The 27,431-nt window shown below is 42.8% G+C and overlaps 1 protein-coding gene and 1 long non-coding RNA gene across 2 annotated transcripts in view; one reads left to right on the forward strand and one right to left on the reverse strand.

Moving 5' to 3' along the window:
- Positions 1 to 18,420, forward strand: part of TRABD2B (TraB domain containing 2B) — a 266,051-nt gene extending 247,631 nt beyond the window's left edge. The window contains exon 7 of the mRNA XM_030226458.2: positions 13,372 to 18,420. Coding sequence (XP_030082318.1) covers positions 13,372 to 13,594 — 223 coding nt within the window. The 3' untranslated portion in view covers positions 13,595 to 18,420. The remainder of the gene's footprint in view (positions 1 to 13,371) is intronic.
- Positions 15,642 to 27,431, reverse strand: part of LOC127059877 (uncharacterized) — a 281,096-nt gene continuing 269,306 nt past the window's right edge. The window contains exon 5 of the long non-coding RNA XR_007778192.1: positions 15,642 to 21,024. This is a non-coding gene — a long non-coding RNA (uncharacterized LOC127059877). The remainder of the gene's footprint in view (positions 21,025 to 27,431) is intronic.

A 27,431-nucleotide genomic window follows, 5' to 3' on the forward strand; every position in this document is an offset into this window, starting at 1 on the left:
AACTTCTTTCCCCTTGTAAAGTCAAAGAGTTAATTTGTTATCCTCCAGATGGGGCTGAAAAGATGTGCAGCCTCACTTTCACCTGCTAAACACATGAAAAGATCTACGTGTTTTACTTAGTTCTGTTGTTCATAACAATGTGCTGCCACTGTGGGATGACACAAACACAGATAAAATTAGAGAAAAACAAGAAAAAGCCTTACATGTTTATTTTCACTATTACTTAAGTGTCTCAGCTTCAGTATGACCAACTCATATGAAACAGTATGCAAATGATGTTTTAATGAAAGCTATAAATACCTGAAAGTAAAAATCGTTAAAGAACACAGAAGTCTTTTGGAAACATAATTTGTGTATAGATTTCAGTTTTGTTTCATTAAACTAAATTCTCTATTGGTAATGCATTAGGTATTTTATTTTAGTGAAATTTAAATCCATCATGAATATTAAATCCATATTTCTGAAGGCGAACGAGTAACAAAATTGGAGCACACAAGTTAAGATTTTTGAACAATGAGGTATTTTTCAGCAATGGCTATCCAAGAGCACTTTCTGCTCTTTCCTCCTCAGTGCTGCTTAAGATTTAAAATACAATGCAAGATGTTTTATGAAGCCTATGAAGAGCTTTCTTTTCCTTTCTTGTTTTCTACTTCTCATTTGAGATGTGTTGAGTAAAGATAGTCTATAATAGCTATCTATCTCTGTTCCAGTTTGATGTATTTCTGACTGGGGCTGGACACAGCCCTACAACTGCTAACTTTGTAAAGCTGCCTAAGATCTGTCTGATGCAGCACAAACAAAATGTTTTCTTAGGATTTCTTAGGATTCAAGAAGCAGCAGTGGCTGAGTTCAGATGATCTCTTCCTCTGTGATCCCCCCCGTTGTACTGTTTCTCAGCCAGTGCAGCCTCGTTTCCTCATCCACTGCCAGGACTTCTACAACCTGTTAACTTTTCAGTTCCATCTTTCTCCATTTCCTGCTGAAATATTCTCTTTCTCCAGTGCTCTTTCTACTTGCCTTTTTAAACCCTGGCTGCACATGCTTGTATGGGCCCTGGAGAAAGGATTAGGAAGGGGCCCCTCCTGCATCTCCATCTGCTGCACTCACCTCCACCTCTCTGAGTTCCCTTTGCAGGAGGCTGTGATCACACAAACACTGCACTTTGCTCTTCAGTCCACCCATGCCAATTAAAGTGGGGTATTTTGGAGCCTGCAGCCTTCAGCAGAACCTCTGAGATGGGAACATGTGTCACTTGTATCTCGTATATCCTTGTCACCTGACATTAATGCAGACTGCAGGAAGTGGGAGGCAGAGCTGGGCATCCTCTCCTTCATTTTGTGACCAGGAGGTGCATCTCCTCCCCATTACTTCATCTTTGCTTTCCCTGCCATTTTCATGTAGGTGTATGTGTGTCCAGCTGTACTGCAGACTGGATAGACAGCATGGAATCTATTCTTTGCTAAATTCATGGATATCATAAAGCAGTCCAGGCTCTTTCTGCTGATGTTTTTCCTTCTCTTGGCAACTTGGCAGCCTTGTGGGCAGCCTCTGTGGCAGTGGCCAGTGCCAAGAACGTTGGGGTGAACTGTGGTCTAGACACCTACAATAATAAGTCATCAGCAAAACCCTTATGCTCATGCATTGGATCACTTTTATATTTCTCATTTGGCACTAAGCTGAAGAAAAGGTGCCTGTGGTTACAAATGTAAGATTACACTTCTTTTACCTGTAGTTTGTTTTAATGTTAGTATTGAGCTACTGTGGTCAAATAGGTTAGACTTTGTTTAAAGTCTTGAGATTCCCATCCACAACTACCCAGTCATAAAAACAAGGCTTCAGGATTAGATTTGTAGTATAAAGTGTCTCCTGTAGAGCAAGGCAGAAAAGGAGCTTATTTCACTGTAAGAGTTAATGCTAAGTGAGTTTGACTGTCTTCTGTGTTAATGCAAGGCTTTTTCCCCAGCTATTTTTAGCCTGTTCCAGCAGTGTGTGTCCCACTGTGGTTTGGTATGCATGAGCTTTGCTGTGAGGTGTGCAAACACTTGTATTTCTGTGTTGTGAGAACAGAGCATTTGTGTGTTATTGGAGTGTGTGTTCTGAAAGGAAGGGCAGGCCATGCATGTGATCCATGCACATTTCTGTTGTTGCCTGTGAATAACCATGTACAGCAAATGAGCTCTGGAAGAAAGCTTGTTAGCAGATGTCGTCATGGCCCTTCCAATTTATAAATATGAGCCTTGACATTTATATTTTCCATGTCCAGGGCTTTCACTAGCCAGATGTTCTGAGCATTGGCTTCTTGGAGTCTTTAACAATGACTCCTCATGGCATGTTATCTATTGCACACACACACACACAAATAAACTGAGCTGGCTCTTATCAAACAGATAACGGGGAAATGCACTCAGTACCCTCAGGTAATTCCTCTAAACCTGAGCTGCATTTTAACACAGCTCTACAAAACTCTTTCTATTCGCTCAGCTGAAAAATAAGTTGTCTGATTTAACAGGCAGAGAAAATTCAATACCCAGTAGCACATTTACCCTGCAGTTTAGGGTGGGTGAGGAGTGTGGTTTGTGTTAACTCAAGGCTGACTGCAGTTGCAGACACTGAAGAGTGCTGAATGGGCTCATGCCCAGGCTGAGTTGGATTCCTCAAACACATGAATGGGTAGTAAAGCACCTGCACTCCCTGTATTGCAATTCTGGATACAGAGGTTTTTCCTTCAGCAAGGGAAGAAAATGCCAGAATAAACCTGCTCAAAACACCACAACCCCAAGTTGGAATTTTTTATTTGAGTGCCCTGTGTATCTAGCAGTATCTAAGCCCTGAAAATTGCAAATCTGTTGTTCCTCTTAGCAAAGTAATATAAAATCCATAAAATACAAAAAAAAAAATTCATCTTTCAGTGATTTACCCTAAAGAAATAGAAAAGCCTTTAAAATTCAGTGGAATTTAATGTCTTTAAAATTCAGTGTTGTGTGCAAACACACAACATTGTCCGTGCTAGCCCAAAGGAAAAAGGTAAGGGATATGGGATTTATTTCTAATTCTGCTATTCCCCTTCTGACTAGTGAGTTTCATGGCCTGGAAAATGAAGTGAGGAAAAGTATGACAGGGAGTAAGGCCACATCACTATTGTGGTGGGCAGCCGCTTTATAGGAGGGGTTTAACCACAGTTATGTTGTGGTATCTAATAGGACAGATTCATTGTGGAGTGAATCAGGAGGAAATTGGATTCCCTTACACTCCCTGGACCATGGGGTGCACTGCAGGCTGGAAAACCAGCAGGATCCCAAAGGGCAGCTTTGGTCTAAGTCCAGTTACTCACTGGGATGAAGGAGAAGTAGGATTTATTTGAATTCATATGGTTTCAGTGCTGTTAAAGACGGGTTCCTGCAATTACGAAAATGCCAGGCCAAATCCAGATTTCACTCAGATCACCTTTTCACAATTCCTGAATAACTTAACTGAACAAAGTGAGCTTTATACCTGGGGCCTGAGCCCAGGCTGAGGGAGCCAAGTTTAGTGCCTGGGGGCTGCTGGGTGCCAGGGATGCCTCATGTAGCAGAACCATGGAGAGGCATGCTGCAGACCTTGCTCTCAGAAGCTCGGATCTGCATAGACACTTCAGGGTCTGGGCTATGACACCTGGCAGGGAAGGGTCTTTCAGTCCTTCCAGCCCTACAGACCAGCAAGCAGCTTTTTATGAGCCACTGATGGCATCTCCAGGCTTTCAGAGGGTTTGGAAGTGCTTGAGGAGAAGGGGTTTGTGCTGTGACTGCTGTCACCGTATTTGTTTTGCCAGCAGCAGGAGGAACCCAAGCCTTGTGGCCAAAGCAGCACTTCAATGTGCCTGGTAGATGTGCACTGTGAACCTTTTTTTTTATTTTCTATGTGAATCTATTGGCAAGGAAAAGAGGCCAGGGCTCCTATTCAGTGGTACAAGCTTGAATTCGATTGTGCTCCACATAACAGGTTCAAAGATCTGACCCAACCTTAATTATTCTTACTAAGGGAGACACTGGAAAAATGCAAGCAGAGAGCAAGAAAGTGAGCCCAGTAAATTAGAAAGAAAAATGTGATACAGACTAAGCAAAGAGAAAAACTATTAGGTAAAGATGGAAAAAGAACAGGGAGAAGGAAAAGGAAAATTAAAATCAAGTGGGAAAATGCAGTATATTAGACATCCATTTAAGTTAGTTTATATTTTGGTTGTTCATTCTGTTCCTTAATACATTGCACAGACATCTCTATAGTTGAAATAATTTTATCGTAGAGAACATTTTCTCCGAGAAAATACTTAATTTGACAGGATGTGTTAGGTATTTCCCCACTACCACCTATTCTAAATTATTTTAAAATCTGGAGGGGAAAGTCGATATCTTTTACAGTGTTTAACAAAAAAGTGACAGGGTCAAGTATATACATCTCTATGAATGTATGTGTTCCCCAAGCACATCTAAACATGCATGGTTAATTCTGTGCATCTGCAAAAAATATTTGAGCCATAGGGCCCACACAATGCCAAACAAACACTTGAGTACACAGAGGAAAGGGCAGAGCGAGTCACTCTGGTTCTAATTAATTGAGAAGTTGAGCCTGAGATGTAAAATATGGATTACAGTTTTGACCACCCCAAAAAATATAAATTCTTTTGCATGTGGGGCTGTATTGGTGAGAGCAGGCAGTTTGCAAAATATAGACAAAAACCAGATATTCTGCTCATGCTTGGGATTTGGTTCAAAACCACCTGGTTGCAGCTCCATCAAATTAACTCCTTATGCATTGTGTATCAACAGGTTGCCCAAAAATCTTCACTGGCAGGGTTTTTCCAATGCTAAGCCCATCTGTGTTTGTGCCCTTGATGTTCTTGCTTACTTTGGCTGCAATAATTCAGTCATTATCTGTCCAAGGAGCAGTGGAACAAGTCCATGGTTATTTGAGCTGTGATGATGAGTGCCTTAATCACACGCACAAATCAGGTACACAGCCAGATGTGTGCAGTGGGTGGGGGCGAGTTTGGGGATGGTTTGGAGCCCACATCACTATTTAGACTATTGTGAGCACATCCTGGCTCAGATGTCAGTGCAGAACTGGTGGAACAAAGGGCTCTGAGCTATCCTCTCTTACCAAGGGCTGGGGTAAAACTGGGATACATTATCCCAGCTCTGTGATTGCCTCGTCCCACTGCAGAATCACAGGGGATATTCCTAGGGTATTAGAGAATCATCAAAGCATTTCTTAGAAGGGCAAAGGAAAGAGCTAATGTTGTCATCTCCTGTCTCAGGACCACCCAGACACTACTACAAATCATGTTCAGCAACAGTATCTTGAATACTCTTCACAGGGATTTTAAAGAATTTAATTTCTTTTTTTACCTTTTTTTTTTTTTTTTTTTAAGGATGACATGTAGTTTCCTGATGGGCTGGTTTTAATAAGGTCAAAATCTTTGTTGTTGCCATATCAGAGAGGAATATAACATCTTTTAGTCATTAGATGGGAATGGAGTAATTACTCAGAGGGTGTGCTTCAAAGGTTATTGGTTTTTACAACATTCTGTGTTTTTACACCATTCTGAAGTTGTCTGGAAAGGAGCTGCAGGCCTGATTCTGCCACAGCCACAGGTGTGGGTGCAGGATGTGTATTCACTGGGTTTTCCTAAAGGACTTTGGGGTGGGACATTGAGAAGGGCCATGCACAGTCTCCTCTAGGGGTGGGGGAAGGTAAATCTGACCATGAGGTGCAGGAATCCTTCCCACAAAATGGAAGTTCACCTCAGAAAAGGGCCCTTGGGCTGTGCTGGAGTTGTTTGTCACCTTCTCATTCCCTCCCTGCTGGATGCATCCCCCTGTCCACCTTTGCCTCATTGTGTTCCCCAGCCCTCAGGCTGCACTGCTGTGACAGCAAAGTCCCCTTTCCCTGTCTCAGATGTAGGAGACCCCACTGCCCTATCCATCCCTGTCCCCTCCCATCCCTGTCCCCTCCCATCCCTGTCCCCTCCCATCCCTGTCCCCTTCTCTGGCCTCACAGCAGATGATCCACTTTGCCTTAACGATGTGACCCATCTGTGGCTTTAGAATGCCCTTGCTCAGCCTCACTGCAGGTCAGTGTCTCTCCAGGGCTGAATTTGTCATCACAGAGATGTTTTGCAGGTGGCCTGAGCCATTGGGACCTGCAAATCAGAGCAAGAGCCTGCAAAACACTTCAGGTTGTGTTAATGCTGGTGGTGTCACACCAACGCTCAGAGCTCCTGACTCAGAGCAGAGTCAGGGGAGTCGTAGCACTAAAGTGATTTAACGAGGTTTTGATGGCTCCTCAGTGGGTGACTCGGGGATAAAAACCAAATCTCCTGGCTTCCAGCCCACAGCCCATGCTGAGAGGGGCCCAAAACTGCACCAGAGGAATCTGAGCTGCATCTCAGCATTGAGCCTCCTCCTGCTTACAGCATCATGGCCCCCCTGGAGCCCCTGATCCAAGTGAGACACCTTTTCCTCCTTCGTGTCAAACTCCAGAGCCAAGGCCCCATGGAAGGGACAGCAGCTGCAGCCCTGCTCTGCCTGGTGTTGGGTGGCTGCTGCAGGACTGCAGAGGGGAGCTGTGTCCCACCATAAGCTGCTTTCTGCACTGCAGAATCAGCAGTTTTCCTTTTCCGCACCCTGCAGTCCCAACCCGATTTGGGAACCCATCCCTACCTGTCAGAGCCCCCAGTGGGGCCAGAGCTTGGTTGGGATTCAGGAGACCTGAATTCCAGAGACAGAGATCTTTAGAAGCAGCTCATCTGACCTACCTTAGAGGTCTGCCTTTGTGGGGAAAGGGTTGTCCTCTGGAGATGTCTTGTTCCCTATAAACTGAAGCAGGAAGACAGCTGAATAGCTCTGGCTATAAGCCTGCATGGCATAGCCACAATTAAGGCTACCTTTTAAATCCTACTAAAGGCCAGTTAGCTGAAGGATTGCCTGTGATTCTCTTAATGGCACATCTAAGTATCCCATCCTTGTGTGCAGTGTCCTGCTCCCCAGCTGCATTTCAGTACCTGGTGACAGTGTGGTTCATGATTGTGGCGTGCTGCTCACAGCTTTCAGAGTCACTGCCTGGTGAAAATTGTGCTTCCCTTTTCATCATTTCCCATGGTATCCTGTTCTTTCTCCTAGAGATGAGCCATGGCAGATGTCCTAACAACAAGAAGGGGTGGGGGATTAGTCCTCTGCCAGGGTATTTGCTCTGACCTTTGCCTCTGCACAGGAGGAAGGCTCACAGGTGCCCACTTCAACGGGGGAATTGCTCAGTGTCAGTCTCCAGAGGAGCCAGAGCACTGAAAAAAGGCAGGATCAGACCCTGACACTGCTCTCAGATGGAGATGGTTCCCATTTGAGTCTCATCAGGAGAGCTCAGATGGACAGTGAAGGGCTGTGGAAGTTCTCCTGGTGCTCTGTCCTTCACATGGCCGAGGCTGTGCTGCTCATAGGGAGGGTGGGTGCTTGCACTGTGGGACATGGCCAGAGATCCAGGCTCCCCGTGACCCTTGGGCAACCAAAAAATAGGAGGGAGAAGGCTCTTCTTTGGCTCATGCCAGATCTTCTCTGCTGGCCCCAAACCAGTGTGTGATAGTACTTACTCACTCAGACATGCTAAGGCATTTACTACACTACTGCAAATAAGCAGTGGCCTCCTCTGGACCAAAAACTGGATTCCCTAATCAGACCCATGTTGGATTATTATTTTTTTTTTTAATGAACTGAATCTTGTGAAGGTATGAGCCTCTTGGCTTTCATCCCACAAAGAGCTTTAGGATGTGCTGAGTTGTAAGTATGTGAATACTAGTGCTGGAAGCTCTGGTATTTGCATGCTCACAGTCCTGCACATTTGGGACCACAGGACTCAGCATCCTGCAGGATGTATCCCTCAGGCTGCAAGAGCAGTGTCTGTAAGGAAGGTATTGATGAAGAGAGAGATGGGGGAATAGAGCCTGTGTTGATCTAAAGAATCCCTTCCAGAAACACATGAAATAGTAATAGGAACATTTTGGAAGATGGGGATTTCATGTTCCTTTTAAAAGGCTACTCTAGTTGTCTTCAAAGTTAAATCCTTGTGGCATTTTTCAATTAATTTTTTTACCTCCCAGCATATTCCTGTTAACTCTTGGTTGAGCATCTATTCTTTTCCTTCAAATGTGTGGGCAGACTTCTTGCCAGCCAGCTCATTTACAGTCTGCAGCAGGTTGGTCCCAGCACTTTAGGCAGATGTATTTTTCAAATCTTGATGAATAAATTTTGGTGACATAAAGAGGCCTGCTTAGCTCCAAGAATAATTGTCTTCACTTGCAGAACATTATTTCTGATCACCAGAAAAATAATGTGATCAGTCCTTTCACATCTGTTCATTAAATAAAAAAGGGGAAAAAAAAGCAGGGCAAATTTTTGTTTGAAAAGAAACAGGAAGCATATGCTTAATATCACATAAGAAAACCCCTAGCCATCATAAGGTTAACATCAAATCACAAATGCAAAACAGTCATTATTGTATTTACTCAAAAATTTTCTTTTACTTTACTAGCTTTTTAGGTTTTCAATTGAAGCATGCATTTTTCAGGTTTCAATCTAGCTGCTTTCATCAGATGCTATTGTAAGAAAGGCTGTCGGAGTCAACATTTGCTTACATTTATTAAAAATAGTTGTCTTGTGTTTACATAGCTCCTTTGATCCAGAAAAATCCCCAAACACTCTATAAGTTATACTTGAAAGGGTTGCTTCCTCCACCCTGAACAGAACCACGTTGGGACCAAGGCATGGCAGCAGATTAGAAATGGATAGAAATATCACAATATCTGGGTTGGTCCTCACCCCCTCAGAGAACCAGCAGTTTTCCATGAGCTTCAGAACAGTTCCTGGGACCACAAGGGTGGTTTGGACTTTGGGGGTAAAAAGCAGTGCCAGTACTGTCTGTCTCTTGGAGATTGCCTGTTTTTCATGCACTTGGCAGATACAGAGGAAGTGGTACCTACTGCACCAAGCACAGGGCTGGTGGGATCTCACCCAGGCCTGCTGTGTCCAGTCTGGAGCATCTCATGCTCTCATCCAAAGAAGGCATGGATCAGAGCCAGGGCAGAGCAAAGATAGAGGGAAAGCACTTGAGGATTTGCAAAGAAAGGTGAAGGGAATTGTTTGTTTAAAAAGGAGAAGGTGAAATTTTCAAAGTATGTGAAAGGCTCCTAAGAGAAAAGGAATAAACCTGTCCATTAGAACAGGACAAGTCATGACCTTACAGTGTAGCAAGGGAGATTTGGTGAAACATTAGGCAGTAATTCTGGGCATCAGAAATGGTGAAATGCTGGAATGGATGGCTGGACAGACTCTGGAATTGCTGTCATTATCACTGTTTTTTTGAGACTGGATGAGACAAATGTCAGGAGGGGTTTAGATCTTGTTCCTGTGTCTGGGGCAGATGGGCCAGAAAGACTCTTCTGGTCCTGACCTGTGTCCTTCTGCTGTGTTCAGATGAACCCTGCTTACATGGATTAACCAAGTCATGCTAAAAATTAGTTTATGAGCTCCCTTCAAAGTCCTCACAAGACAAACCAAAGTGGAAATTCTCTCAATGTGTTGCTTGTGTGTTTGTTTTATTTTTCAGCTTTAAAATGCTCCCAAACCATCGAGGTGCCTCAGCACACCCCCAGCTTAGAGGACTTGAATCATGTAATTGCATTCAGTAGAATCTGTGCACAAAGCATGTGCCTGAGGCCCCATTTTTGGGGAAAGTTTTACACATTCTAATGATAGTAAGACAATGTATGAGTAATGCATTGATTTGAAAAAGTGCCCTATTATCTGATCAAAAGAACAAGCTCATGAATATGATACCGCAGGTCATTTGGCTAAAACCTACCTGGAGTCTTCCAAGTTTTTAAAACAATCCCATACACAGAAGCAAAAAAGAGAGGTATGAACAGCAGAGCCAGTGGTTGCCTGTTAACCACAGATCATGTGGAATGTTTTATTAAAGATATTTTATCAGACACACAAGGCTGAAATATGGAATATCTTGGTCTGGCAAGAGAAGACGTGATAATAATTTAGATTATTATCCCACAGATCTCTGATTCATTTTTATTATTCTCTGTGTTCATTTCAGGAACGCTCAAATCCTCCCCAAGGAAAGTTTCTGGTTGAGTTCAGGGGACTCTGCTTCATCCTTAGGGAATGTCCGAGGGTCAGGGAGATCCTACATGCGCATTCAAACACTCAGAGGGAGTTTGCAGAAGTCATCTCCTGACACCAGGGCCACCTCTAAGAGCAAGCTATAATCCAGCCTGGCTGTCCAGCGCCCCTCTGGGAAGTGAAAGACCTTGAGCAAGAGCAAGACCCCTCCCTAGAGACCAGCTTCTGGAAAGGTTTCTCTCCCCATTCACTCCAGAAACAACCCAGTTAAAAACTCGGACCAGAGGTTTTACAAGGACTTGTAGCATTCCTTTGGTAAAAGGAATCATTCTCTTTAAATATGTCTAAACTACCTTGGCAGTCATGTAAAAGTACATTAAGAAAATGTTTTTTATGGATAAGCTGTGATTCATTTGCTATTAGCAAATGCTTTGTAGATGTTAGTGGAAACACACTGTTCTTCTCTTGTAAAGCACTCAAGGAGTTTCTGAAAACAAACAACCCCACCTAAGAGTATTTATCTTAACAAGAATGCTTTTATACAAATGTAATGTCTTGAAAACAGAAAATAACCTCATTAACTAAGGAGAAGTGGTCCTTGAATTCTCAGGTCCTTGAATAAGGGAGAAAAGAAAATCAACAAAAACCAACCAATCAACAAAAAAAAAAAAAAAAAAAAAAAAAAAAAAAAAAAAAAATCCCCCCCAAAAAGCAAAACCAAAACACTTATGGAAGTTGACTAGAACACAGAAACATCATACAGAGACATAAAAAGGTGATTTAAGGCTGCTTTAGGAATCCCTTAGATGTAGCTGGCTGATGAGTGGGCTTGTGATGCTTTTGCAGGTTCCCTGGCCAGCCTATGTGCACAAAACATCCCTGAGGAGTAGAAAGTTTGTGCAAGGGAAACTTTAATCTTACTGGAGGATCAAGCCCATAAAATGTGTCAAGAGCAGGATACACCCAAACTGGAAGTCGGAATGGCATTTTGATGATTTTTAAAATTAAAATTAAAATTTAATTAATTAAAATTTAATTAAAATCTGACCCTCCTTGTAGTTTAAAATTTAATTTAGGGCAAAATTTTGTAGTTCTGTAATGTGGCAATCAGTACCAAAAGATGAGGACAAACACCTATCCATGCTTACCTTAGGGAAACCAGGGGTAGGGGAAAAGCCTGAGTTGTGATCCCACTGTCAGTGCTGCCAGACCTGGGCACCACATCATCACTCAGCAGGATAAATGAGAGCTGGATCAGAAATTGAAGCATGACTGCATTTCTGTTGGATTACCCAGAGCGTGCAGTACCTCTTTTTGTCAGAAGTTTGCTTTAATGATGCTTTGTGTTCACTGTGGGAATGATGTTACTTATGTTACAGGAGCTTGGCCACACAGTTCCCAATCCAGTGCCATTCCTGCCAGGCAGATTGGAAACAGCAGCATTAGTTTATGGCAGATCAGCTCTTTGTGTTAAGTGACTGCAGCAATTCTGATGCAATATAGCAGAAACTCTAAAGCTGGGTGTTTTATATCATCACTTCAAGACACAAACCAACCACTCACCACAGAATTCAGAGAACTTTCTACAACAAGCCTTGATTTCAGAGTTCTCTGTTCACAGAAGTTTGTTGCTCTGGAACAAGCACTGCTCCTCAGTGTCAGAATCCTGATACTGGTTAGATGCATTATCTGCTCCCATGAAGCAATTCCTATGTCTTTAATTGAAGACTGCCTTCTCTTTTTACTCTAATTCATTGTACATTAGTTAAGATCACTTCTGGCTGCAGAACCACTGTCCCACCCAGAAGCTGTGGTGACAGTATAAAGGATGAGGGAAGAAATGAAGTGACTTCTCCCAGAACTCAGGGTAAAGTGTAATGTGCAGGGATTTGATGTTGACCAATGCCCTCTTCAGGGTGGGCTCTGATCTTCTCAGTTTGTGATTGACTCAGCACATTTGAAGCATCTCGGCTAAAATCTATCTTGGTATTGCTTAGACAGAAAAAGACAAAAGCCTTTAGTCCTTCTAAATGCTGTTTCTGTGCAGGAATATCAAGTAAGATGTTATTCCTTTCATCTGATATTATGCAAGACACAACCTTTTCCTTCCAAGGTCAAGATCTTGGATACTGTAGCTAAATATTTATAGGACTGCATAGCTTCTTACCCCATTAAAAATTATGTGAGGCTCATTTTCAGTGCCTCCAAATCCCCTTTATGCAAGATTTAGACAATCTACAGGTATTAGTGTCACATCTTTTTTTTCAGGGGCCCTTGCCGTTTTTCTCCTCACTTCTCAGCAGAATGTCTTGGGTTTAAGTCCAAAATCCACCCTGTGCAGTTTGCATGCTTGGTTGTGCTGCTCCCTGACAACTGGTGGATTATGGATCATCCAGTAATGGATGCAGTAGGGGCATTTTATGAAATGGAGATTACAGCTTAAATTTCCAAATCAATCGTAAATGGACCTTTTTGACCTCCAGTGTCATGGGAGTCATGATGAATTCCAACCTGCAAATTCAAATCAAAGTACCAACTCAAGCTACAATCAATAAGCAATCACACTGCTATTGAGGCAAATCCACAGTCAGGGAAACCTAAGAGCAACTGAGTCTGGTTTTGGCGTTGTGATTTGATCCAAAATGGCTTAAAGCCAAGAAAAGAAATGAACCTGCTCAGTCTCCCATGCTCAAGGTTATCAGTTGTGTAAGGGGATCCTGGGAAGTTCTTAAAGGCTTGTGAAACAGGGAAGGAATGAATTCTGGACCCTCCTGGTCACTCAGTATGTGGTCCATGGTGAATAAGACATGTCACTGAGACATGGCAAATTTTCAGACCTTAGGTGGGAATAAAGGGCATAAGAACAAGGTCATCCTGGGTCAGCACTAGGATACTTTTAGCACCATTTCTGATGCTGGCCAGTAATGGGTGCTTAAAAATGGAGTGCAGTATGTCAGATACATTAAGAGCAGTCCCTCCTTTAGCTGTATTTTGTCAGCAGAAGCTGAGGGACATCCTGGATCAGAGCTGTTTCCACATCATCACACTTACCAGTCTCTGGCTCTCTCTTTGGTGTCTAATGTGTGCATAAAATTAAAAAAATAATAATAATAATTGGAATTGCTATTCTGGTTGCTACCATTTGGGATGACATTTCACAGAGTAGAGATAAGGGTTCTCCTGTTTAATTTCCTTCTCTTGTGTTTTCTTCCAGCACCACCACGTTGCCTTCCTATATCAGGATAACCAATGGCTACATCACAGTCAAACCTCCCATCTGGATTTCCAACCAGCTGGATCAGAGGCCGCGTCCCGAGCGCCCATCCCAGCCCCAGCCCACGAGCTCAGCCCCAGCCAGCCTTCCATGGCCATCAGTAACATTTCCTCTCTGCATGGCCATAGCTTCTTTTCTCCTGAGCCTACTGCAGCCCTCCTGACCACATTGTATTACATGCAATCCCTTGGAATAGAGAGATAATTTATGAACAAATTGGAGTTTAAGACAACAGTTGCAAGCTGGACCTTCTCAGTGACTCAGTAGTGCCTTCTAGCTGATTTTGTCTCTTTGCCCAGATACATTTTGAAACTCTAAAGCTTTATTGTAACACTGACTTACATCTTCTTTTTGTAGAAGGATCTTTATTTCCCATAGTGCTATGGGGTTTTGTAAAATATACATGTTCATATAAAGAAAAAAAAAAGAAAAAGAAAAATGTATTTATTCGACTGGTAAACTTATTTTTCTTGTTGTATATGTTAATAACATCCCTATTAATCAGTAGCGATGGTGAAACAGATAAATTAATATTATCTATATTTGTTTTCTGACAACTCTGCAAATGTCTGAACTGACACCAAATGAATGCTGTCTTTGTTTCTTTAACCATTACATTTTACAGCAACTGTCCAATAAGTACATTTCTGCTGAAGTTTTTTATTTTACTTCATCTCATTAGCATATCTTACACTGAATAAAGCAGATCCTGCTCTCTGGGGCCTGTGCCCTTTAGAAAAATAAATTCATTCTTAACTCCTCAGCTGCCACAGTCTGAAATACCAGTTATTTTTACATGACTTAGTCATTATTCAGGATAATCCTCTACATTCCCCCTGTTTGCTTTAACTAAACTATTTAACTCCTTCAGAAATTACCAGTTTCCTCCTTTGCCCTGAAATTTATTCACCAGCTAACACATATTAAAAGACCCTTTTCTTAATAAAAAATTGCTTTTAAAGTCTGGAATAATCCTACTTGGAATTATTTTCTTCTCTCCCTCATTTTATATAAGACTAGAACCTTTTCAAGCACAAATGAGAAGAGAGCTTGGTCTGTCTGTAGATTATAAAGATGTAGTGTCCTGTTAATCTATAGAACTCCTTTGTACCAGTTGTATTAATGCCCATGGATAACCTGAAGGCAAAAAACATCTACAAATTCCTCTTTCTCTTGCTACCATGAGCTGACAGAGCTGACATCTCTGTGCTAAAATAATTATGTCTTATCCAAAATCTGCTCAACAGGAATCAAACTAACCCCCATGCTATGGAGACATGCAGAACATTCTTCCATTTCTAAACTATGGTACCTGACTCAGATGGAAAAGTGCTTCTTCAGTTTGGAAAAAAGATAATGATGATAGTTATAACAATGTCACTGGTAAAATTCTGTCTGAAAACAACCCTGTAAGTTTCCCAGAAGCCCTACAGCCTGGTCTCTGGAGCTGCAGATGATTCCATGCAATCTGCAAGATCTTCAGTGAGAGAGAGTTCAGAATTCACAGTTTGCTTGTTGTCATACCAGTTATTTCATGATATAAGTAAGTTAGAAAGTAACTAGACTACAAAAATCACAGGATTTCATGATGAAATACTGAGCATTTCTATCATGCATCCCAGCCCATTGCCTTGCAAAGGCCAGGGATAATACAGGTAATTTTTTTCTAACTTACTGGACACCATGATCCCCAGCCTTTCCTCTATTTCTGACAGCAGGTTGTGCAGGTTTCTGGGCAATTTAAGTGGGTAATAGCACAGAGTGCTATTAGCTTCCCCCAGCAGTTGATAAGGCTGAATGGAAAACTTTGAGCTTTGCCCCAAATGTGAGATTCAAACAGACCCTGTGCATACTTTCATATTGTGTATTTTGGCTAGCAGAAGATTAGAGATGTTAGTTTTGGACAGAAGCCATTCACCTTGCATAATATTTATTGCACAGAGATGGATATTGAAAACATATTTTGAGAACTTTCATTTTGGTTTTATTTGAGCTATTACTCTAGAAATGCCTTCATTTGAATATTATGGTTTAAAAGACCTTCAAATTTAACAGTAATGCATTTTAAAAAGATTATTGGTTCTCCTGATGTGTTCAAGGCAGAGATGAAAACTGAATTATAATGCCTTATTTACAAGACTGTAACTGGAAATAAGGTAGGTAAATCTTAAGGGTGATGATAAGTTACATAGTAAAAGTGAACAGCCAGCAAACCAAAATGAATTTTATTTGTTGTAACCGGATCGTATCCAGAAATTATTCTGTGGTGCTATCCCAGGAATAGTTCCAGGTGTTGGAAAACCTAGAGTATAAATAGACAGGACCATGTAAAGATAAGGGAGACAAAAAAGAGCAAAAAACAGAAACAACTTGTCCAGGACTGTAAGGAAAAACAACAACAGGACCAAGACTAGAAATTACAATTCTCAAGTTTCCCAATCTGTGGCTTTCTCCATAAACCTCTGGGGCTTTATTCTTTTTTTTTTTTTTTTTTTTTAAATTAGGAGCACACAGATCTCTCCACACTCCCAGATGTCATTGTGCTGCACAGAATAGTCACTCTTTTATCACCAGTGAGGTTTTCTGGACAGCAATATTCAATTTTCATTAGCTCAGATGCTGTGGTATGTTTGGCTATCACAGGATGCAAATGGCTTGGATATCAATGTTTTAACATCTTTGCATTTTCTGGCAATTTGTCATTGGAAATTAATGAGTTTTACTAGAACCCTTGTGCTGGTGCCCCACATTTGTGCAGCCCAGGTGTCAAAACAAGGTGTCTGTTGGATTTAGGGTCTACACCTGAATTTTGCCACCTAGAAGCAGCTCCCTCAGTCATCTGAGCTCTCTCTGGCTCAGGGAGGAGACATGACTTAAAGGTTAAGTAGGTTTCTGTAGATCTTAGCTCAGGAACCCCACATGAATGGCTTCAGCACAGGTCTTTAACGAAACACTCCTTTTATTCTCTTGTCTTACCCTAAAGTACAACTTAGGGTCACTTTCTTCAATACAGTGTGCAGAGCAATGCTGGATAATGAACCCTCACTGTGGTTGATAAAATGAGTTGTTTACTAATCAGCTGTGGCAGCCCAGCATTAATTAAAACACAGTAGTAGTGGTTAGCACAGACTTATGCACACTGTCACAATGGATCATGATTTCTGAATTTCTAATGGTTTTCTAAACCATGACTTTAAAACCTGGACCAGATTTGATACATGCTCTGGAAGCAGCAGTGACTACCAGCTTCAGGGGGCTTCAGTTTCCTCTGTGGGTTTCTCAGAAAACTAAAAACTGACTCAACTCTTTCTTCCAAAGGAAAGCTCAGATTCCCATGGTATCACAAGATTCCAAGAGCAGGAGATTTAGCAAAACCATTCATGCCCACCACATAAAATAGCAAACACTTGTGATCCTGCTTATCTCTGAGAATCAGCATCAAGAGAGTCACCCAGTGTCTGGCAGTCTAGGACACGACTTTGGGTCAGTCCAAAGCTCAATGGTCTCATGATTATCTTCTTAACGCTGTTACAAGGGACACCAACACAATTCACATTAAATGTAAGTGTAGCATTATCAACAAATGCTGAGTACCTGCCAAGATCTTGCCCTGGTGGAATAAATAATCTCATATCATCAGCAACAAATCTAATCTCTCCTCTCTCAGTGTTTTAATGCTTTTCTTGCTTAACTACAGATACTATATTAACATGCACTGCCACTTGGAGAACCAGTCAGTAAGCTGGGACAGAAGGTATTTTATATTTAATGACTGAAGTGGTTTCTCTTCGATCCCTAGAGCTGTTGAATAATGCAATAAGTCTTCTGGCAATAAATGATGAACATGATTTATGATAACTATGCTTTATACAGGTGTCCAAAATCTGCTTTGTTGAACTTCTCTTCCCATTCCTCTAAGCTCCACTGTAATTTAGGAACACCCAAGGTACAGAATTGTATATTTATCTAAGTTCTTCAGTATACAATTGTGGAGAAAGAGAGAATGGAAAGAGGGAGAACTTAATCTATGTTTAGTGCATTGATTAGTCAAGTGATATGACTCAGTCATTACCATATACCACTGTTAGGGAGGAATTTCCCATCATATATTTATGTTAGAGAAACCAAAGTATCAAGGTTATTATCTCAGCTTAAGTGTTACCATGCCAAACTTTGTTTAGTACCGTATTTCTGTATTATATCCAAAAATTGTATGGTCCTGTCATATCTCTGAAGTGATCAATGTTCCATGGAGCGTGCTAAAACCCAGCTTCAATTTAAACATGTTTCAGCTTAACTGAAGCAGAAAGCTAATTTGCTGAAGTTCGAAATCATAGGGTGTGGGGGGGTGTGTGTGTGGGTGGGTGTGTGTGTGCACATTTACATGTGTATGTTGTCTGTGTTCTGCCCCAACCCAAATTCAGCCTTTTCTATGACTAACATTTCAGGAGGCACCTTAATCTAGCTAAAGGCAGAGAGGTCTTTGCAATAAGTAGGCAATACTTTCCTTCTATAGGACTGATTAACCATCCTGCAGATCATGCTCACACAGAAATTCAAACTGCATATTTGTCAGTTTTCAGTTCAAATGTATTTCAGATTTTTTTCCTGTTCTGCCTCCTGCTTTTGTGAACTGTTTTGAAGAGTGTAATAAAAAGATGCTTTCTAATATTATTTTATCAAAATATTTTTGTAGCATAATATATTAATAAAATGTTATTATAAATCCATAGCACAATAATCTTGTGTGACTTGATTCTTTCCTTTGCACTAAAAGCTAGGGAATCACTGAAAAACAAGAACATTCTGTTTGTGGGGCTTAGGCATGCTGCTTCTTTTATGCCCAACGCCAACATGGGATGAAACATGGAGAAAGCAGAACCAACTCTTTCTTTCTAACTACTCCCTTCCCTCACTACTAAATCCATTTGCCTGGGTACTGTGAAGCAGCACTGCAACCCATGGAGCTACACCAGCAGCACCAGTTCCTGTCACAGGTGTCAGAGCTCAAGCCCTGGTGCTGGGAAGCACAGAACCGTCTCTCATCTGGCACAAGGGACAGAGCGGCCAGGAAATGATCCCTTCCACACAAACCAGCTGGAGTGTGTGCAAAAGCCCAGGTGGAGCATCCATGCTCACTCCTGGTGGCTGCAGGAAGCTCTTTTCTCCCATTTGTGTCCTTTGAACCGCTGTTGCTGCCAATGGCAAAACAAAAAACAAAAAAAAAATATCCATTGAACTGTGTCTCCACTGGGGATGGAGCAGAAGCTGCCTCTCCACATCAAGATACAGACACACAGATTTACTCATTTTTCTTGGCATCTTGCTTTTTCTTTCATCCAAACCATGTCTTGTAGCTGACACTGCAAGCTTCTTGCTGATCATTGTTTACTTCTTAATTATGTGCTAAATCATTTGGTCTTTAGCACACCATTTGGAGAGGACTCCACCAGCAAAGCTGGTTTAGAAATATCCACTGTAGGAAATGCAGTGGGAGGTATAAACACTGGAGCTGGTTTGAATGAGCTAAACATGGCACAGGAAGGGCCTGTTGCAAAATAGAAGGGCAACTCTTGAAAAACAAAGCTAAAAAGAGTCCATCTATTGAAATAGCAACCAGACTGCCAAAGCTGCTTGCCATCCTATCTTTGGAGTGTCAGCCCATCTGGAGAGTCTGTGTGGTCCAGCCATGGGCTATCCCTGGCCCTGGCAAAGGGATATTTGCCTCAGCAGATCAGAGGGAAAACACACCATTGCTTGTGCACCGAATCCCCGCTGGATAAGGCTGAGCTGCACCTGATTTGTGGAGGGACTGAATGCATCATGCCAGGCTGGGGGAATGCTGGAGCTCAGCTTAATGCTATGGCACTTATCTGCTCCAGACTGATCCCAGAGATGTGTTCATCCAACACACACAAAGGGGCTCCATAACATCTCCAGGGGTTCAGCTGGAGCAGAGGGAACCACTGAAAAATGCATTAAAATATCTATGCAAAGTGAGATGCACACAGGGGGTGTCCAAAGACAAAAATAACCAGACATCCACAAGTCTACCGCCAGTGATGGAAACAATAGTGATAGTAACAATAGTATCTGTTCAGATTGCTAAATAGCTGGGTGGTGGGAATACAATTACTGAATAACACTGGGGTCTTAAAATAAAACACATTGAAACTATGTAGAGCATTGAAAATTCTGTATTGGCTTTTTTAACTTTCTGTTTCTCCCATTAGAGGAGAAGAGCAGTGAGTCCTGAACACTTGACTCATTTGAGCAGCAGGTCCCAATCCTGCAATCTCAAAATCTTGTTCCACAGCATGCCAGCACTTCACTAGCTGCACCTTTGGGTGCAAGCCATTGTGCACAGCACTGCACCTCATTCCCCCTTCCACATCTTCATTCCACTTTCATTCCATTTTCCACATTCAACAAGGATACAGTTAAAACAGCAGAACAAATTCCACAGAGCCAAACCTCCACCAGGCTGGTTTTCAGAGGAATGATAACAATAATAACTGTGACAGTGAGTTCATGCTCACAGCCCTCATTCACACCTGGAGCTCCCTGCCTTCTTGGAATGAAATACAGCTTGAACAAAGGGACCAAGATAATGTGAGAAAACATCAACAACGGGCAGATAGAGGCAAAGCAAATGAAAGACAGATGTAGGAAGGAGAGTGAGAGCTTTCTGCTCTGTGCTCATCCCATATCTCTTCTGTCCCAAGGAATATCAGTCTGTTGTCCTAATGATATCAGTTCTGCAGTCCTCCTGTGTGACAAATGATGTACCTTTTCTTTCTTCACATGAAAGCCATTGGTTTTTGTTATAAATTGATGGATATGCAGACTCAATCAGCCCTATGTGACTGAATCATTTTGAACAGCAGTGCCCTTTTTTCTTTCCTGCAGCTCTCTGCAGCTGTTTGTCTTGGCCAGGGTAGGTCTGTCCCCAGATTCATCCTGTTTGAAGCCCTTTCCACCCACTCATGTCAGCCTGAGCATTCACCTCATTTTAAATGGGAGCATTATCATCTTCAGGTTTGCACTGGCGAGAACAATTCTCAGAAGGCGAAGAGACAGAAACTCACACCTACCCATGGTTCTTGAACAAACTGTATTCAGCCAAACTGTAGGAGGCAAGCACTTCGAGGAATTTGCCAAGAATTGTTTTTCTCTTAGCAACAGCCCAGACCTAAAGTGGACACAGATATAATCTGTGATATCATCTCTCAACCAGAAGGATCCTATGAAGACCCATTAGCTCAGACAACGTGTGCTCTCCATGGTGGTTATGGACAGAAGGATGTACAATGCTGGCTGTGTTCTCTGGCTGTGCCTCAGCCAACTGTGGCCCTGAGGGCAGGATCCAACCCACATTAATAACCTTATCCTGCTGCTGCCTTTTCCTCCAAGCAGTTCATGGACAGCCAGACATTTGTTCTAGACCCTGTTTGTGGCACTGAGTCTGATTTGCCACTGCTTGGTGCTGGTAGACCTCTTGCTGTGCAGAGCCTGGGGCTGGAGATCAAGCTTGGCTCCCCACCACTGAGGCTTCAGTGGTGACACCTGGGTCCCTCCTGGGGTTGAGCAGCCCTGTAAAAACACACATGAAGTGAGATCACTATGCATGCAAAGAGAATGGAATTCTGAGCCCTCTTTGGTTTGTCTTAGAAATACCTAACTTTTCCTGGAATCTCACCCTTCCTGGGCCATCTTTATCCAAAAGCAGTAACACCAAGGGGGGTGGAAGGTGAGGGGAAGGTCAAAGTATTGGTGGTAATGGAAGACTCAGACATTAAAAGAGAATCCCAGGTTTGGAGCCTCTGTTGCCTGCTGCCAGGAACAGGCCCTGCTTGAAAGGAAAGTACCTATCTCAGCATGCAGTCAAGAGGAATAATAAAACTCTGGTCATTCAGAGGCAGGGAAGAGGAGAAAAACACTCATAAATGTGCAGGCTTATGTTTCTCTTGAACTTTCAAAATAATTGTCTTTCCTACCCAGAGCTTAGTCACAGAAGCAAATCATACCATATCTGGGAAAGAAGTCAGGTGGATGGAAATGATCTTTGGGGAGAAGGAGAGGAGGAAGGGAGCAGACATTTACTTCTCTGCCTGCCTTGCTCACCTTCCCCTTTCTCTGAGACTGTACATACAAATGAAAGAGCTGAGGAAAATTCAAGTGTTTGAGTCCAACCTAAGGCTAGTGGGGGCTTTTAGTCCATCCTCAGGTCAGTGGGGTTTTTCTATTTCTGTCTGGTGGAGTCGGGGAGCTGACTTTGCCACTGCACGATCCCCTAGAGCTCCCTCTCTGCAAGAAGCTTCATGTCTCCCAGAGGCCCCCATGAAATGATTTTCCACACATTTTTCCAGACTCAAATGAAAAAGAAAAAGCTAAGGGACTAATGAAAGCATGCTCATAAACACCATTCCCTGGGAAAGACTAGCATTTGCTATGGTTTTCAAAATAAAATTCCAGGTCCTCCAAGTACTTCTGAAGCACTGAGTTGGGCTTCACAACACCCAGAGGTTTTTGGTAAAGAACAACCTTAGGCCCCTCTTAATAAGGTGGGAAAATGAGGTGGACAGTGGATTTTATGACATGCCTGAAATCACGAGGGACATCTATGGGAGCAGGATTCAGAAGGCAGACCTTCCTCTATGGTACACTGTTCTCCAAAGCATGGCTCATTTATTTCAATTAATAGAGCTTTATAAGGGCTCCCCTGCCACCTTTTTTTTTTTTTGGCATGAATTACTGCAGACAGTGAATTGAAAGCACCAAAGGGCATAATTTTCTTTTAGTTTAAAGAAGCTGTTTCCATAAAAGCAGACTATGTGAAAATGGCCCAAAAGAGTAAACTTTGGAAAAACATAAAGGATTAGAACTGAAAAATAGATGTCTTAAAAAGCTCTTCTTAGACAAGCCTGACCTGACAGTTCAGCTCTGGAGTGGTCCTTCTGTGTAATACCAGCCAAGTGGTTCAACCAGGCCTGGTTCCTGTCACTCAGTGTTGCAGGATTAGGGGCTTCTCCAACCACGAGGTGAAATTCTTTAAAAAGTGTAAAACTAATGCATGCAGCCCACTGTCTCTCCATTTTCTCTCTTCAAAAACATGCAGGTAGGAATCAGTTCAAGTACCATGCACTGTCTGAAAGCTGTCCCCCAGACTTGCCTCCTTCAGTGGTGCCACCCAGACTGACTCACCCTTAGAGAAGTATTTCCAGCTGGTGTGACTTGCCAGCTATTTTAACAGAGGCTCTTGTGCTTGGTCCAGTCAGTTCCTGCCCTCAGTTATATGTGTAATGCTTGCAAAGGCATTTCAGTTTGCCTCCTATACAGGATGATCAGCTTCAAAATGATTTTAAAACAAAGCCAAAACTCAACAACTGACTCATCCCCACTGTTTGACCACATACAATATCCCTGATGTGGCAGGCATGTGGCAGGATGCTTGCCAGGCAAGCTGTGCATTGGACAAGGTGAAAAACGAGCTGTAATCTCCACCTAAAATGCCTCCACTGATTAACCATTTCAAAAATTACCATTTCACAGAGTTGAAGCCCATCATCATCATCTGCATAACATATTTTGGTCAAAACTGCAGGACTGATTGATGCTGTGACATTCAGTAAATGTCCTGAACCTTGGCTGGCATCTCTGGGTTTTATATCTAGCTGATAGCTATATCTCAGGTAAACACTAAATAATCCACTATGAGAAAGAAATGTGGAGTTTTTAACTTCAACTTGAAATGACTTCTTATTACCATGTGCTTTCATACTGCAAGTTCAAAATTAAAAAAAATTAAATCACGTGGTTTGTACAAAACACGAAAAAACCAAATTTTAAAATTTTAAGTTCCCAAATAATAATAACATATGTAATTGATAAACAGCAGTAATATTTAAATATCAATGAATGGAAATAATCAATATTCCTGCTCTAAATGAAAGTGTTGCTTAAGTGTTCATAGCTACATTGTTGGCCTGCACCTCTCCTCTCTTCTAACAGCATCATTCCTCTTCTCATTCCGGTTTTGAGGTCAAGAACTGGATTTTGATTAGTCCAAATGGATTTTGAGGTCCATGCTTCAGCATGGGCCTCTATTAACAAGGGCTTTTTGAGTACTCCTTCATTCTGAGTTGTAAGGCCTTTTACTAAAAATAATGTATGGGCTCTACTTAAATCAAACTTCCTGCAATCCTCCCATACTTCAGAAGTGCTGAAGACCTCAACTCAGTTCTCTCTCCTAGCAAACATTGCTTTGAATGAAATCACTGTGTGAAGGAAAATGTCATTGCAATGTGATAATTTGATGATGATGATGCTGAAGTACTGAACCAAAGCAATAATCTTTGGTCAAACCATAATCACAGCACTGAAATCCATTGGTTAATCATGGAAACTTCAAATCCAGTGTGGTCTGCTGTGCTCTTCTGAGGAGGCTGACAGGAATGTGCTCATGCTCTCATTCACATCGTGCGGTGTGCACACCACGTGTTTTGAAAAATTGGGTTAATGAGTAAGACCCAGGATTTGAAATGAAGATGTATGCATCCCCTGTTCTCTGTGTTGTGAGAAGTGAGGCACCATCTCCACTTTCAGCTAATTGTACTCTTTTTATCCATGATTTCTCTCGTGACAGAGGTCTGTGGTCACACCTAGAGAATCAAACTGGGTGAAATTACAAGGTGCTGCTAACACGTGCTACAGGTCCTGAACAGACTGCCTGGCTGCAGCAGTGGCAGCACAGGTACCTCCCAGAAGGAGTCACCAGTGGGTGGGGGAGCTGTGATGGGGATCTGTGAGCTCTAGAACATCTCCTGTTTTACTTGAGGTCTCTGCAGACTGACACTGAGCTTTCTCAGGAGCCATGTGAAGGGCTGTGGGTGGCCACGCTGTCCTACTGTCCTCACTGGGGCTGTCAGCTCATCCCATGGCTGACACCAGCAAGGCACAAACCCTGGGCCAGCAGCTGTGGGGAAATGGCTGAAACCTCATGGGGAAATGACTGAATTCCCTGCATCCCCAGATGCAGAGTGTTTTATGCTTGTGTTAGAGCAAGGTTTTGAAATCTGTGGAATGATCAAACGTGCCAGTTCTTCCCACCTTGAAGGACAGGCAGGCAATGTGCACTGTGCACCAGCTCTCAGGCAGTGCCTTGCTGTGGAGCTTAAACCCATCCACAGGCATTCCCTGAAACACTTTTTGAGCTGGTCAGGCTTCCTCGTGCTCCTCCCCTGTGCTGGGACCCACAGATGCACAAAGCCAGCTCGCCTCTGGAAAGGCAGCACCGGGAACTGCCGCTCGCTCGGGTGGCTGCTGAACAGCTGCTTCAGCTATGACATAACTGCTCTTAAACTTCAAAAGGGATCTATTCCTGAGCTGAAAACATGGGGATTGTTTCATAAGAGCAAGGCTGAGATGTTAGCAGGCCATGGAGTGGGTAGTGGACACGGTGGCCCTGCAGAGCACACATAACATCCTGTCAGCCCCGTCTTCTGCTGACTTTCGCTCCTTGGGAGTCCAATCCTGCAATTTTTTCTCAAGCAATAACCTTATCCATGCCAACAGAGCTTGTTATTCCATCTGCTGGTACTCACACTGGAATGTGTTTGCTTTGGGAGAGATTGTGTGCTTTGCTGGTGGGCTCAGAGGACAGATAAAAGCCAGTGCCCAGCTCTGCAGAGTAGTTTCTAGTGAGGTGAATGAACTCATTAGTAAAAGATTCCTTTAAATAGTAGGGTGCTATGCAAACCCAATGTGGATTAGCCTTTTTGTGGGGTAAGTGGAGTTCAAACATGACCTGATACAGCTCAAGTCTGTTTCATGCTACCTCCTGCCCCTGGGAAAACATTCTGATGCCAGCTGGGACAAGCTGAGAGAGTGCAAAAGTCATACAGACCTGGCTCGGAGGGGTGGATATCTTACAAAATGCAGAGAATGCCCAGATTTTCAGACAACTCTGAGGCAACAGGTCACACAAATGCTCTGTGACACTGGAGCTGCATGCAAAATTCTGGCCAAAAAAAATGATAGAAATGTTTTGCTGCAAAACCTGATTATTTTCTTACTGATATATGCAAGGGAAAAGGGAAGGGATTATATCAAAAACTAACAAACAAACAAGCAAGCAGATCCCAGTCTGGATCTACATCGTCAGTCTGCCAGACCCAAGTTTTTCTCTTTCACTGCCATGAGAATCCTTCCTTTCCCATGAATGATGACTGAAAGCTTTTTTTGCAAACAGCTCTCTGAATTAAATGGATGACTTTAGGTTAACATTAAATTTAGCAGTTTAACTTATTGATGTTGGCGGCTAGAAGATGGCCATGGAAGAGAGGTATGAGGAAGAAAAGGAGGTGCTATGTTTAAAAACAAGGAAAAGTCTCCCAGCTGCCAAAAGCACGGTCAGTAGAGGGATGTGGTGGTGGCTCCAGACAGTGCAATATGCTGAGGATAGATGGATACAGCTCAAAGCAAGAACTGGGGGTGCCAGTATGTATTTATGTATTTAACACTTAACATGTAAAATCTCTGTGTTAGGAACCATGCTAGTGACTAAGGGAGCTTGAGAGAAGACTCTGATGTGAGTCATCTCAGTCCTGCTGAAATCCTGGGGCTGGCACCAAGCAGCACTCAGATTTTTAAGGGCAGACTCATAAGCCAGGCCTCCAGAGCTCTGTTACCAGACAAGCAAGTGAAGAAAACCTCACCCAACCAACAGAGTCTTCAGGAATGGCACATTTCAAAAATACACTGGGAAATATTTCCACACGGCTGAAAGCATTGGCTTGGAGGTCTTACTCTGGGTCAATTAATTGCAACTGCAAAATAAATTTAATAGTCCTCAGTTAAATCATTCTGCCTCTAGATTAAGGGTTACACTGAGCAGCTCTGTCCTGTAGACTAAATATCCTCTCAGAAATGCATTCTGGCATCGGAGATTTCCGTAGGTGGGTGGCTTTGACAGAAATTCATGCTAAGTCCAGAGCCAAACACTGTGAGAAAAGCTACCCCAAACACCCATTGTCCTTTGCAAAAATAACAGAAAATTGATCATTCTCCACCCCAAAACCACAGCGTTCCTCAAGCCTATTTCCCCAGGGCAGCCCAAGTGCTGCTCTTTGATCCTGGGCTGCTCAAAGACAGGTCAAGAGCTGCTGCTGGGAGGGGCTGTGGCACAGCAGCAGAGGTGCTGCCCGGAGCTGCCAGGGAATTTGGCTCCTTGAGGCACAAAGTGAGCACTGAGAGCTGGTGGGGACAGCAAATACACAGATCCCCAGCCCAGGTAATAAGGTTGAAACCCCAGTGCACTGCCCTGAGGGCAGCCTTTGACCTCTGCATCTCTCATTTTTCACTTGTCCCAGCAGCAGCAGCAGCACCCCGACAGAGATATCAGCCTCTGCACTCCCACGTGCTCGGGTCTGGCACCAGGGCTGCAGCAGGTCAGGCCCAGGAGTGATCTGCAGCATGGCCTGTGACAGGGTATTTATCCTTTAGCATATCAGGGATTGCTATGATATTGATTGTCCCTAAAAGTCCTGTGCTTTGTGCAAGGATGGACTTGGCTGTTGCAGAGAAATCGCTTTAGGTTACAGCAAAACCAGTAAAATAACTCCAAAATTATCCCCAAAAAATACAGTGCTGATATACAGCAAGACTTTATTTATGTCATGTGCAATTAGATTTGTTTTCCACCTTTTGACAGGAGCTTTTCAGGCCAGAGTGAGAAAGAAACACACACAAACAGCATGATGCCACAGCCAGAAACACTCCCTTCATCCAGGAAAGAAAGGGCTCTTACATTGTGAAAGGGAGCCTCCTGTTGTCTGCCAGCTGGCATTTTCTGGCCAGCTGAAAGCTAAAATAACCCTTCCTTTATGCTTTCAATACTGTGATCTAATGGCTAAATGGATTTTTGGTACAAAGCATAATTTTCTCTTTTGGTTTTGCCCATCAGTTAATGGAAGGGCCCCATAACATTCTGCTTACATCCC

The sequence above is a fragment of the Serinus canaria genome, chromosome 8 (genome assembly GCF_022539315.1).
Source record: "Serinus canaria isolate serCan28SL12 chromosome 8, serCan2020, whole genome shotgun sequence".
Lineage (NCBI taxonomy): Eukaryota > Metazoa > Chordata > Aves > Passeriformes > Fringillidae > Serinus > Serinus canaria.